General features: G+C 42.3%; 1 protein-coding gene across 1 annotated transcript in view; it reads right to left on the minus strand.

The window, feature by feature from the left end:
* RP1 (RP1 axonemal microtubule associated) overlaps window positions 1-14,059 on the minus strand; it is a 659,535-nt gene that overhangs the window by 97,425 nt on the left and 548,051 nt on the right. The window contains exon 54 of the mRNA XM_044295389.1: window positions 5,512-5,690. Within this exon, the coding sequence (XP_044151324.1) occupies window positions 5,512-5,690 (179 nt within the window). The remainder of the gene's footprint in view (window positions 1-5,511; window positions 5,691-14,059) is intronic.

Here is a 14,059-nt window from a genome sequence, read left to right on the forward strand (position 1 = left end):
CATGAGACAGGCATTGTCAGAGTTAACTATCCTGTCCTAGCCCTCTCTGGAGCTGAGATTGTGGGCTGGTCCCTCCCTCTAGTTACAGGAGAAGATTCTAGTTGTGCTAGGGAGTGTGAAAATGGGCCTGGAGGAAGTGGGATCAGACAGTATTTTCTCCTCTTCTCAGGCATTTAGCAATGCTTTTGGAGACTAACAGATCCCCATTTGTCCATCATAAAGAGAGACTAGATTTCGAAGAATTTTTATGGCTATAATGTCAGTCAGCAAGGTATCCAGTATTACAGACTTTGCTGCTGCATTGGGAAACAAATTAAGACACCCGAGGCTACCCCAGATTAGTGGATTTAACATTAGGGCTACAATATTTTAGTCAGCAAGGTGATCAGCGTACACCATGCTCAGGCACTGCTGCAGTGGAGGGATAATGAGTTCAGACACCCTGAACACTTCAGGTATAATTTTACCAGTCGTACTAATGGAACCACACACCTATGTGAATTGTGGACATTTTTATATATTATGGTTGCTAGTCAGAGATCCCAGTATTAGAGACTGTAGCAAGAGAAAGAGTAATCAGAGGGCCAATGCTGAAAACTACTTACTTAGCTCCTGGTTGAGCATCTGGGTGGAATTTGCACAATGTACAGATAATTGCTGGATGTACTACAACTCCTATTTGGTGCACAGTAAAGACAGACTTTTGTTAAGCTCAATCTGGCCTCTTTACTGATTCCCCTAACACCACACGCTGACCATTGCATTTTCATTTCAAGCTCTGTTTGCACCCATATGGACATTTAAAGAGGACCTTTCATCGGTCCAAACATTGTGAACTAAGTATCATGATCTGAACAGCGGTGCCCAGGGATCTCACTGCACTTACTATTATCCCTGGGCGCCGCTTCGTTCTCATTCTATGCCCTCCGGTATGTTCGGTCTCTTGGTTACAGTAGGATGAGACTGCCCTTGTTCTCCTGGGCATCTCCTTCTACCAGGGTGTAGCGCTGGCCAATCGCAGTGCAGAGCTCACAGCCTGGGAGAAAAAAAACTCCTAGGCTGTGAGCTCTGTGCTGCGATTGGCCTGCGCTATAGCCTGGGAGAAGGAGACACCCAGGAGAACAAGGGCAGTCTCCTCCTACTATAACCAAGTCCCCTAAGTCTCCGCCTGTCACGGCGGACAAGATATCAGATACACAAACAAGTTTCTAGGCGAGAAGCTGGGAATAAGGTCACCTCCTAGCAAATCCCTAACAGCTCTCCCTATACTGCTATGCCCACATTCAGACCCTTAAGGTGGGAATAATGTGTTCTCGTGCCTGGGCTGAAAATACCCTAGAATCCCTGAGATGGTGAAAGGGGAATAGGGGCAGACTGCTCCCTCAAACTTGGAGGGGACAGACGTAACTCAAACAGCCTAGACAGCAAACAACAAGAAATCAGAAACCAACTTATCTTATCTGAGCAGGAACAGCCAATCGTTCCTTCCTTGCTTCCAAAGCCAGACAGAAGCTATAACCCACACGGAACACTGGGAGTGAAAGCAACTTAAACCAACGACCCTACCCAGTGCACCTGAAGGGAGGCAGATCTAGCACGACTCCAAAACAAAAAGCTAAACACGTGCTACTAATCTGGCAGACCTCTGCACATAGTCAGAGCAGGGCATGACAGTACCCCCCCCTTCTATGGGTAACCTCCGGACACCCCAGACAAACCTTATCCGGGTGGGAGCTGTGAAAAGCCCTCACAAGTTGGCTGGCACTGACATCCAGCACCGGAACCCACATCCTTTCCTCAGGGCCGTATCCCCTCCAGTGTACCAAGTACTGAAGGGAACCCCGAAAAACTCTAGAGTCGAGAACCCTGGAGATCTTGAACTCTAAATTTCCATCGACCAGAACAGGAGAAGGGGGCAATGGCGATGGTTCCACCGGTTTCACATATTTTTTCAGTAAAGACCTGTGGAACACATCATGGATCCTCCAAGTCTGCGGAAGATCCAGCCGAAACGCTACTGGATTGATCACCGCAGATATTTTGTATGGACCAATAAATCTTGGACCCAGTTTCCAAGATAGAACACTCAGTTTAATATTTTTAGTGGACAACCACACCAGATCACCCACACACAGGTCCGGACCAGTCACACGTCTCTTGTCAGCCATTCGCTTATACCTCTCACCCATCATCTCCAAATTCACTTGGATCCTCTGCCAGATAGAAGACAAGGCAGAAGAAATGCTCTCCTCCTCTGGCATCCCAGAGAAACTAGTCCCAGAAAAGGTACCAAACTGAGGATGAAAACCGTATGCGCCAAAAAATGGCAACTTACCCGTGGACTCCTGCCTACAGTTATTCAAAGCAAACTCTGCTAGGGACAATAATGAGGACCAGTCCTCCTGATTCTCAGCCACAAAGCACCTCAAGTAGGTCTCCAGGTTTTGATTAGTACGCTCTGTCTGTCTATTTGACTGCAGATGAAAGGCCGAAGAGAACGAAAGTTGAATGCCAAGCCGAGAGCAGAACGCCCTCCAAAACCTGGAGACAAACTGCGTGCCCCTATCAGAGACCACATCCAAAGGAATACCATGCAATTTCACAATATTATCAACAAAAATCTGCGCAAGAGTCTTGGCATTAGGCAGACTAGTTAATGATATAAAGTGAGCCATTTTACTAAAACGGTCAACTACCACCAAAATTACTGTTTTCCCGGAGGAACTTGACAGATCCATAATAAAGTCCATAGACAAGTGCGTCCAAGGACGAGACGGAATAGACAAAGGAAGAAGTGAACCAGCCGGTCGAGTATGAGCAACCTTTGACCGTGCACAGGTTTCACAAGCTGCCACATAATCCTCAATGCTCTTACGTAACCCGGGCCACCAGAACCTCTGGGACACAAGGTCACAGGTGGACTTACCACCAGGATGTCCAGCAAGGACAGTATCGTGTTGTATCGTGATACAACTTGCATGACTCTCTAAAGCGGATAAAGTCATCCGTACCCCCTGCAAATCTATCAGGAAGAGCGACTTTAGGCTCCCCACAAATTTGACCTGCACCTGATGCCAGTGCATTCTGACACCGTGTGACCGAACTACGCAGATCCGCAACCTCTAGGGATAATCCCTGCATGTGGTCAACTAGCGCATTAATTGATGCCATCACAAAACCGCTGAGCAATGGCAGTCAAAGTATGGGTGGGTTATAATGTCAAGATATCAGATACACAAACAAGTTTCTAGGCGAGAAGCTGGGGATAAGGTCACCTCCTAGCAAATCCCTAACAGCTCTCCCTATACTGCTATGCCCACATTCAGAACCTTAAGATGGGAATAATGTGTCCTCGTGCCTGGGCTGAAAATACCCTAGAATCCCTGAGATGGTGAAAGGGGAATAGGGGCAGACTGGAGGGGACAGACGTAACTCAAACAGCCTAGACAGCAAAAACACAAGAAATCAAAAAACAACTTATCTTATCTGAGCAGGAACAGCCAATCCTTTCTTCCTTGCTTCCAAAGCCAGACAGAAGCTATAACCTGCAGAGAACACTGGGAGTGGAAGCAATTTAAACCAACGACCCCACCCAGTGCATCTGAAGGGAGGCGGATCTAGCACGACTCCAAAACAAAACAAAAAACTAAACACGTGCTGCTAATCTGGCAGACCTCCGCACATAGTCAGATCAGGGCATAACACCGCCTACTATAACCAAGTGACGGAACATACCAGAGGGCATAGCAGGAGAATGGAGAGGTGCCCAGGGATAATAGTAAGTGCAGTGAGATCCCTGGGCGCCGCTGTACAGATCATGACACTTAGTTCACAATGTTTGGACCGATGAAAGGTCCTCTTTAACATCAATGTCACCCCAAAACTACCATTAGGCAAGGAGAATCATAGCTAATAGGGAGTGCCCCGAGGGGACACAGGGTGCGTGTGTTTCATGGCACCAACCCCAGGGAGCAACAGCCTGAGGGAGTACACCATGACAGATCATCATCAGGGCCACTACCACTCTTATCCTCTCCTCTGACTGCTCAGGGGCTCGCTGCTGATGTACACAGCAAAGTAAGCCAAGCTGTATTAGGGAGAAAAGCACTTAACGTCTGCAAGGAGATCCCCAGCTACAGGGTACCCCTTGTTCACTGCACTATTCTCAGGGAGTGACGGCCTGAGGTAGTACACCGTGACACATCATCATCAGGGCCACTACCAATCTAATCCTCTGCTCTGACTCCTCAGGGGCTCGCTGCAGGTGTGCACAGCAAAATGAGCTAAGCTTTATTAGGGAGAAAAGCACCCAGAGTCTGCAAGGAGACCCACAGTTACAGGGTACCCCTCCTTCACTGCACCATTCTCAGGGAGTGACGGCCTGAGGGAATATATCGTGACACATTATCATTAGGACCACTACCACTCCCATCCTCAGCTCTCACTTCTCAGAGGCTCACATGAAGGTGTACACAGTACAGTGAGACAATCTGTTTTAGGGAGAAAAGAACCCAGAGTCTGCAGGGTGGAATACAGAAAGCATATAAACTGCATTTGAATTAAAAGGATAAATAACTTCAAGAATGCTGATACATGGGAGCTGGGAAAGACCGCAGCATACTGGACACACGGATACAGCATGAATTAGGCCTGATTCAGATGTGTACAAACAATGGACATAAGTCATTCAGGGTAGATGTCTGTATGACATCCATGTGCGTCCGTTTTTTTTTTTCTGCACCAACACACTTGAATGAATGAAAATGTAACAAAAAATATAAAAAAAACATGCATACTATGAATTTCTCTGATGTGTGAACTGTACTACTGATGTTAATGGGTCCATGTATTTTCTTTGTTCTGTCCATTGCACACATGAATAACAAACAGATGGAAAATACTGTTATGTGAATCAGGTCTTACTGAGATAGATATGCCCACAGAAGCCAAGTGTGAACCTCAGAGCAAGCTATAAAATGGACATAAGGCAGTCTGAAAATAAATAAAAGCATGGAAATTGGAGTGCAAAATGTAGTGCAACTTTTTTTTAACTGAGGGTACCCACTAGTATTAGTATTTGCAATTGGTACCCTTGTCAAAGATGTCCATTGCTTCCAACAATGGAAACTTTAATCGAGCTTGTTGCATCTTGAAGCTACCTTTAAGAATTGGGGTATGATAAAAAAAGATATTTCCAAGTGTTTACAAGTATTTGCTTAATGCACACAATGAGTTTAGTGGTATATTATAGGGTATTTTATATCTGTGTATTACAATCCGTATTTCAGCTTAAGTACCCAGGCCCTGTGTAATTTAATGATCCCGAAATTCAGCTCTATGGAGCTGTAAGTTTGATTCGGTAGAGCTACTTAGGGGGTATGCAAGTTGAAACTGGACTATTAAGCACAGGTATAATATGTCCATCTTTAGAAAGCAAAATACTGCATATCACTGGCACTTAAAAGACATTTCAATCAATAATCTTTTAAAAACCATTTTCTAATAGAATACCTTGTAGGTCAGCCGGTCCTTCCACTTCCACTGATCTAAGTTTTGCTCTTCTAGTCTCAGTGGGTTTGACCTGCCTTTGTCTCCATAGAACACAATACTCCACTGCAGATTATTTTGTAGAATTTCTGAAATTTGTATTTCTTCACTGGAGCTAAATAAATAAATCTTCCATTCCCCATCTGTATTAGAGACAAAAAAAGACATTGCAGTAATATTAATTTTACAAATGTGAACCCATTCAGCATATTCCAAACCATACTAACTTCTATGAGGGCTAGTTCTCATAGACTCACTAGACCCCCAAAACTATTACACTTGCTGTAAAATACATTTATAAAGTGCATTTTTGCCTTGGGATGGAACCTAAACCTGGGCAATACAGAAATACCAGGTGCACACATTCAGAAGCCCATGTCTACTGCATCCAAAGTGTAAAAACAAATGCAGCAAAACTACATGGTGATATGGACCATTTTTCTATGATTGGGAGAAAGTGTCAGGATATCACGTGTAACTACAACAGCTTCTACAGGACACCATTGCGGAAATATAGCTTCTGTGTATGGTTTTCACTCCCTTTCGAGTGCATGTGTAAAATATTTTAAAATCCATGTTCAATATAAAGTAATATTTGGCTGCTACAATATACTGTACTACTGTATTGGTCAGAACAGTTCTTACCTTTTTTTCTTTCTTTTTTTTTTAGCAGAAAGCGTTATAACTAGGGATGAGCGAACTCGAACTGTATAGTTCGGGTTCGTACCGAATTTTGGGGTGTCCGTGACACGGACCCGAACCCGGACATTTTCGTAAAAGTCCGGGTTCGGGTTCGGTGTTCGTCGCTTTCTTCGCGCTTTTGTGACGCTTTCTTGGCGCTTTTTGAAAGGCTGCAAAGCAGCCAATCAACAAGCGTCATACTACTTGCCCCAAGAGGCCATCACAGCCATGCCTACTATTGGCATGGCTGTGATTGGCCAGAGCACCATGTGACCCAGCCTCTATTTAAGCTGGAGTCACATAGCGCCGCCCGTCACTCTGCTCTGATTAGCGTAGGGAGAGGTTGCGGCTGCGACAGTAGGGCGAGATTAGGCAGATTAACTCCTCCAAAGGACTTGATTAACTGATCGATCTGCAGCTGTGGATCATTGAGCTGCTGATCCTCAATTGCTCACTGTTTTTAGGCTGCACAGACCGTTTGTCAGTCTCATTTTTCTGGGGTGATCGGCGGCCATTTTGTGTCTTGTGGTGCGCCAGCACAAGCTGCGACCAAGTGCATTTAACCCTCAATGGTGTGGTTGTTTTTTGGCTAAAGCCTACATCAGGGTGAAGCTGTGACACCAAGTGCATTTAACCAGCAATAGTCTGTTCATTTTTTGGCCATATACAAAATCAGGGGCAAGCTGCGCCTGTCACCAAGTGCATTTAACCCTCAATGGTGTGGTTGTTTTTTGGCTAAAGCCTACATCAGGGTGAAGCTGTCACACCAAGTGCATTTAACCAGCAATAGTCTGTTCATTTTTTGGCCATATACAAAATCAGGGGCAAGCTGCGCCTGTCACCAAGTGCATTTAACCCTCAATGGTGTGGTTGTTTTTTGGCTAAAGCCTACATCAGGGTGAAGCTGTCACACCAAGTGCATTTAACCAGCAATAGTCTGTTCATTTTTTGGCCATATACAAAATCAGGGGCAAGCTGCGCCTGTCACCAAGTGCATTTAACCCTCAATGGTGTGGTTGTTTTTTGGCTAAAGCCTACATCAGGGTGAAGCTGTCACACCAAGTGCATTTAACCAGCAATAGTCTGTTCATTTTTTGGCCATATCCCAGTCTAATTCTGTCACTAAATCCATACCGGTCACCCAGCGCCTAAATACTAGGCCTCAAATTTATATCCAGCTAAATCTGTCCCTAGTGCTGTAGCTGGGCGAGTTATTTAGTGTCCGTTCAAGCACATTTCTTGTTCTGGGTTGAAATACAATTCCCAATTTAGCAATTTCATAATTTAGTGGTTCCTGCTATATCAGAGCTCTTTGAAATCTATCCCAAAAAGGGTATATAATATTGAAGGTGCACATAGGGTCATTCAGAGTAACTTCACACACACCCGCTACTGTGTATTTCCAAGTCTAATTCTGTCACTAAATCCATACCGGTGACCCAGCGCCTAAATACTAGGCCTCAAATTTAATTCCCTCTAAATCTCTCGTTACCCACCGCTGTACTGTTGTTGCTGGGCAAGATATTTAGTGTCCGTCAAAGCACATTTTTTGTTCTGGGTTGAAGTACAATTCCCAATTTAGCAATTTCATAATTTAGTGGTTTCTGCTATATCAGAGCTATTTGAAATCTATCCCAAAAAGGGTATATAATATTGAAGGTGCACATAGGGTCATTCAGAATAACTTCACACACACCCGCTACTGTGTATTTCCAAGTCTAATTCTGTCACTAAACCCATACCTGTCACCCAGCGCCTAAATACTAGGCCTCAAATTTAAATCCCTCTAAATCTCTCGTTACCGTTGTCCTGTTGTAGCTGGGAAAGTTATTTAGTGCCCGTCAAAGCACATTTTTTGTTCTGGGTTGAAGTACAATTCCCAATTTAGCAATTTCATAATTTAGTGGTTCCTGCTATATCAGAGCTATTTGAAATCTATCCCAAAAAGGGTATATAATATTGAAGGTGCACATAGGGTCATTCAGAATAACTTCACACACACCCGCTACTGTGTATTTCCAAGTCTAATTCTGTCACTAAATCCATACCGGTGACCCAGCGCCTAAATACTAGGCCTCAAATTTAATTCCCTCTAAATCTCTCGTTACCCACCGGTGTACTGTTGTTGCTGGGCAAGATATTTAGTGTCCGTCAAAGCACATTTTTTGTTCTGGGTTGAAGTACAATTCCCAATTTAGCAATTTCATAATTTAGTGGTTTCTGCTATATCAGAGCTATTTGAAATCTATCCCAAAAGGGTATATAATATTGAAGGTGCACATAGGGTCATTCAGAATAACTTCACACACACCCGCTACTGTGTATTTCCAAGTCTAATTCTGTCACTAAACCCATACCTGTCACCCAGCGCCTAAATACTAGGCCTCAAATTTAAATCCCTCTAAATCTCTCGTTACCGTTGTCCTGTTGTAGCTGGGAAAGTTATTTAGTGCCCGTCAAAGCACATTTTTTGTTCTGGGTTGAAGTACAATTCCCAATTTAGCAATTTCATAATTTAGTGGTTCCTGCTATATCAGAGCTATTTGAAATCTATCCCAAAAAGGGTATATAATATTGAAGGTGCACATAGGGTCATTCAGAATAACTTCACACACACCCGCTACTGTGTATTTCCAAGTCTAATTCTGTCACTAAATCCATACCGGTGACCCAGCGCCTAAATACTAGGCCTCAAATTTAATTCCCTCTAAATCTCTCGTTACCCACCGCTGTACTGTTGTTGCTGGGCAAGATATTTAGTGTCCGTCAAAGCACATTTTTTGTTCTGGGTTGAAGTACAATTCCCAATTTAGCAATTTCATAATTTAGTGGTTTCTGCTATATCAGAGCTATTTGAAATCTATCCCTAAAAGGGTATATAATATTGAAGGTGCACATAGGGTCATTCAGAATAACTTCACACACACCCGCTACTGTGTATTTCCAAGTCTAATTCTGTCACTAAACCCATACCTGTCACCCAGCGCCTAAATACTAGGCCTCAAATTTAAATCCCTCTAAATCTCTCGTTACCGTTGTCCTGTTGTAGCTGGGAAAGTTATTTAGTGCCCGTCAAAGCACATTTTTTGTTCTGGGTTGAAGTACAATTCCCAATTTAGCAATTTCATAATTTAGTGGTTCCTGCTATATCAGAGCTATTTGAAATCTATCCCAAAAAGGGTATATAATATTGAAGGTGCACATAGGGTCATTCAGAATAACTTCACACACACCCGCTACTGTGTATTTCCAAGTCTAATTCTGTCACTAAATCCATACCGGTGACCCAGCGCCTAAATACTAGGCCTCAAATTTAATTCCCTCTAAATCTCTCGTTACCCACCGCTGTACTGTTGTTGCTGGGCAAGATATTTAGTGTCCGTCAAAGCACATTTTTGTTCTGGGTTGAAGTACAATTCCCAATTTAGCAATTTCATAATTTAGTGGTTTCTGCTATATCAGAGCTATTTGAAATCTATCCCTAAAAGGGTATATAATATTGAAGGTGCACATAGGGTCATTCAGAATAACTTCACACACACCCGCTACTGTGTATTTCCAAGTCTAATTCTGTCACTAAACCCATACCTGTCACCCAGCGCCTAAATACTAGGCCTCAAATTTATATCCAGCTAAATCTGTCCCTAGTGCTGTAGCTGGGCGAGTTATTTAGTGTCCGTTCAAGCACATTTCTTGTTCTGGGTTGAAATACAATTCCCAATTTAGCAATTTCATAATTTAGTGGTTCCTGCTATATCAGAGCTCTTTGAAATCTATCCCAAAAAGGGTATATAATATTGAAGGTGCACATAGGGTCATTCAGAGTAACTTCACACACACCCGCTACTGTGTATTTCCAAGTCTAATTCTGTCACTAAATCCATACCGGTGACCCAGCGCCTAAATACTAGGCCTCAAATTTAATTCCCTCTAAATCTCTCGTTACCCACCGCTGTACTGTTGTTGCTGGGCAAGATATTTAGTGTCCGTCAAAGCACATTTTTTGTTCTGGGTTGAAGTACAATTCCCAATTTAGCAATTTCATAATTTAGTGGTTTCTGCTATATCAGAGCTATTTGAAATCTATCCCAAAAAGGGTATATAATATTGAAGGTGCACATAGGGTCATTCAGAATAACTTCACACACACCCGCTACTGTGTATTTCCAAGTCTAATTCTGTCACTAAACCCATACCTGTCACCCAGCGCCTAAATACTAGGCCTCAAATTTAAATCCCTCTAAATCTCTCGTTACCGTTGTCCTGTTGTAGCTGGGAAAGTTATTTAGTGCCCGTCAAAGCACATTTTTTGTTCTGGGTTGAAGTACAATTCCCAATTTAGCAATTTCATAATTTAGTGGTTCCTGCTATATCAGAGCTATTTGAAATCTATCCCAAAAAGGGTATATAATATTGAAGGTGCACATAGGGTCATTCAGAATAACTTCACACACACCCGCTACTGTGTATTTCCAAGTCTAATTCTGTCACTAAATCCATACCGGTGACCCAGCGCCTAAATACTAGGCCTCAAATTTAATTCCCTCTAAATCTCTCGTTACCCACCGGTGTACTGTTGTTGCTGGGCAAGATATTTAGTGTCCGTCAAAGCACATTTTTTGTTCTGGGTTGAAGTACAATTCCCAATTTAGCAATTTCATAATTTAGTGGTTTCTGCTATATCAGAGCTATTTGAAATCTATCCCAAAAAGGGTATATAATATTGAAGGTGCACATAGGGTCATTCAGAATAACTTCACACACACCCGCTACTGTGTATTTCCAAGTCTAATTCTGTCACTAAACCCATACCTGTCACCCAGCGCCTAAATACTAGGCCTCAAATTTAAATCCCTCTAAATCTCTCGTTACCGTTGTCCTGTTGTAGCTGGGAAAGTTATTTAGTGCCCGTCAAAGCACATTTTTTGTTCTGGGTTGAAGTACAATTCCCAATTTAGCAATTTCATAATTTAGTGGTTCCTGCTATATCAGAGCTATTTGAAATCTATCCCAAAAAGGGTATATAATATTGAAGGTGCACATAGGGTCATTCAGAATAACTTCACACACACCCGCTACTGTGTATTTCCAAGTCTAATTCTGTCACTAAATCCATACCGGTGACCCAGCGCCTAAATACTAGGCCTCAAATTTAATTCCCTCTAAATCTCTCGTTACCCACCGCTGTACTGTTGTTGCTGGGCAAGATATTTAGTGTCCGTCAAAGCACATTTTTTGTTCTGGGTTGAAGTACAATTCCCAATTTAGCAATTTCATAATTTAGTGGTTTCTGCTATATCAGAGCTATTTGAAATCTATCCCTAAAAGGGTATATAATATTGAAGGTGCACATAGGGTCATTCAGAATAACTTCACACACACCCGCTACTGTGTATTTCCAAGTCTAATTCTGTCACTAAACCCATACCTGTCACCCAGCGCCTAAATACTAGGCCTCAAATTTATATCCAGCTAAATCTGTCCCTAGTGCTGTAGCTGGGCGAGTTATTTAGTGTCCGTTCAAGCACATTTCTTGTTCTGGGTTGAAATACAATTCCCAATTTAGCAATTTCATAATTTAGTGGTTCCTGCTATATCAGAGCTCTTTGAAATCTATCCCAAAAAGGGTATATAATATTGAAGGTGCACATAGGGTCATTCAGAGTAACTTCACACACACCCGCTACTGTGTATTTCCAAGTCTAATTCTGTCACTAAATCCATACCGGTGACCCAGCGCCTAAATACTAGGCCTCAAATTTAATTCCCTCTAAATCTCTCGTTACCCACCGCTGTACTGTTGTTGCTGGGCAAGATATTTAGTGTCCGTCAAAGCACATTTTTTGTTCTGGGTTGAAGTACAATTCCCAATTTAGCAATTTCATAATTTAGTGGTTTCTGCTATATCAGAGCTATTTGAAATCTATCCCAAAAAGGGTATATAATATTGAAGGTGCACATAGGGTCATTCAGAATAACTTCACACACACCCGCTACTGTGTATTTCCAAGTCTAATTCTGTCACTAAACCCATACCTGTCACCCAGCGCCTAAATACTAGGCCTCAAATTTAAATCCCTCTAAATCTCTCGTTACCGTTGTCCTGTTGTAGCTGGGAAAGTTATTTAGTGCCCGTCAAAGCACATTTTTTGTTCTGGGTTGAAGTACAATTCCCAATTTAGCAATTTCATAATTTAGTGGTTCCTGCTATATCAGAGCTATTTGAAATCTATCCCAAAAAGGGTATATAATATTGAAGGTGCACATAGGGTCATTCAGAATAACTTCACACACACCCGCTACTGTGTATTTCCAAGTCTAATTCTGTCACTAAATCCATACCGGTGACCCAGCGCCTAAATACTAGGCCTCAAATTTAATTCCCTCTAAATCTCTCGTTACCCACCGGTGTACTGTTGTTGCTGGGCAAGATATTTAGTGTCCGTCAAAGCACATTTTTTGTTCTGGGTTGAAGTACAATTCCCAATTTAGCAATTTCATAATTTAGTGGTTTCTGCTATATCAGAGCTATTTGAAATCTATCCCTAAAAGGGTATATAATATTGAAGGTGCACATAGGGTCATTCAGAATAACTTCACACACACCCGCTACTGTGTATTTCCAAGTCTAATTCTGTCACTAAACCCATACCTGTCACCCAGCGCCTAAATACTAGGCCTCAAATTTAAATCCCTCTAAATCTCTCGTTACCGTTGTCCTGTTGTAGCTGGGAAAGTTATTTAGTGCCCGTCAAAGCACATTTTTTGTTCTGGGTTGAAGTACAATTCCCAATTTAGCAATTTCATAATTTAGTGGTTCCTGCTATATCAGAGCTATTTGAAATCTATCCCAAAAAGGGTATATAATATTGAAGGTGCACATTGGGTCATTCAGAATAACTTCACACACACGCTTCTGTGCATTTCCAAGTCTAATTCTGTCACTAAATCCATACCGGTGACCCAGCGCCTAAATACTAGGCCTCAAATTTAATTCCCTCTAAATCTCTCGTTACCCACCGCTGTACTGTTGTTGCTGGGCAAGATATTTAGTGTCCGTCAAAGCACATTTTTTGTTCTGGGTTGAAGTACAATTCCCAATTTAGCAATTTCATAATTTAGTGGTTTCTGCTATATCAGAGCTATTTGAAATCTATCCCTAAAAGGGTATATAATATTGAAGGTGCACATAGGGTCATTCAGAATAACTTCACACACACCCGCTACTGTGTATTTCCAAGTCTAATTCTGTCACTAAATCCATACCGGTGACCCAGCGCCTAAATACTAGGCCTCAAATTTAATTCCCTCTAAATCTCTCGTTACCCACCGTTGTACTGTTGTTGCTGGGCAAGATATTTAGTGTCCGTCAAAGCACATTTTTTGTTCTGGGTTGAAGTACAATTCCCAATTTAGCAATTTCATAATTTAGTGGTTCCTGCTATATCAGAGCTATTTGAAATCTATCCCAAAAAGGGTATATAATATTGAAGGTGCACATTGGGTCATTCAGAATAACTTCACACACACGCTTCTGTGCATTTCCAAGTCTAATTCTGTCACTAAATCCATACCGGTGACCCAGCGCCTAAATACTAGGCCTCAAATTTAATTCCCTCTAAATCTCTCGTTACCCACCGCTGTACTGTTGTTGCTGGGCAAGATATTTAGTGTCCGTCAAAGCACATTTTTTGTTCTGGGTTGAAGTACAATTCCCAATTTAGCAATTTCATAATTTAGTGGTTTCTGCTATATCAGAGCTATTTGAAATCTATCCCTAAAAGGGTATATAATATTGAAGGTGCACATAGGGTCATTCAGAATAACTTCA

This window comes from Bufo gargarizans, chromosome 5 (genome assembly GCF_014858855.1).
Source record: "Bufo gargarizans isolate SCDJY-AF-19 chromosome 5, ASM1485885v1, whole genome shotgun sequence".
Taxonomy (NCBI): domain Eukaryota; kingdom Metazoa; phylum Chordata; class Amphibia; order Anura; family Bufonidae; genus Bufo; species Bufo gargarizans.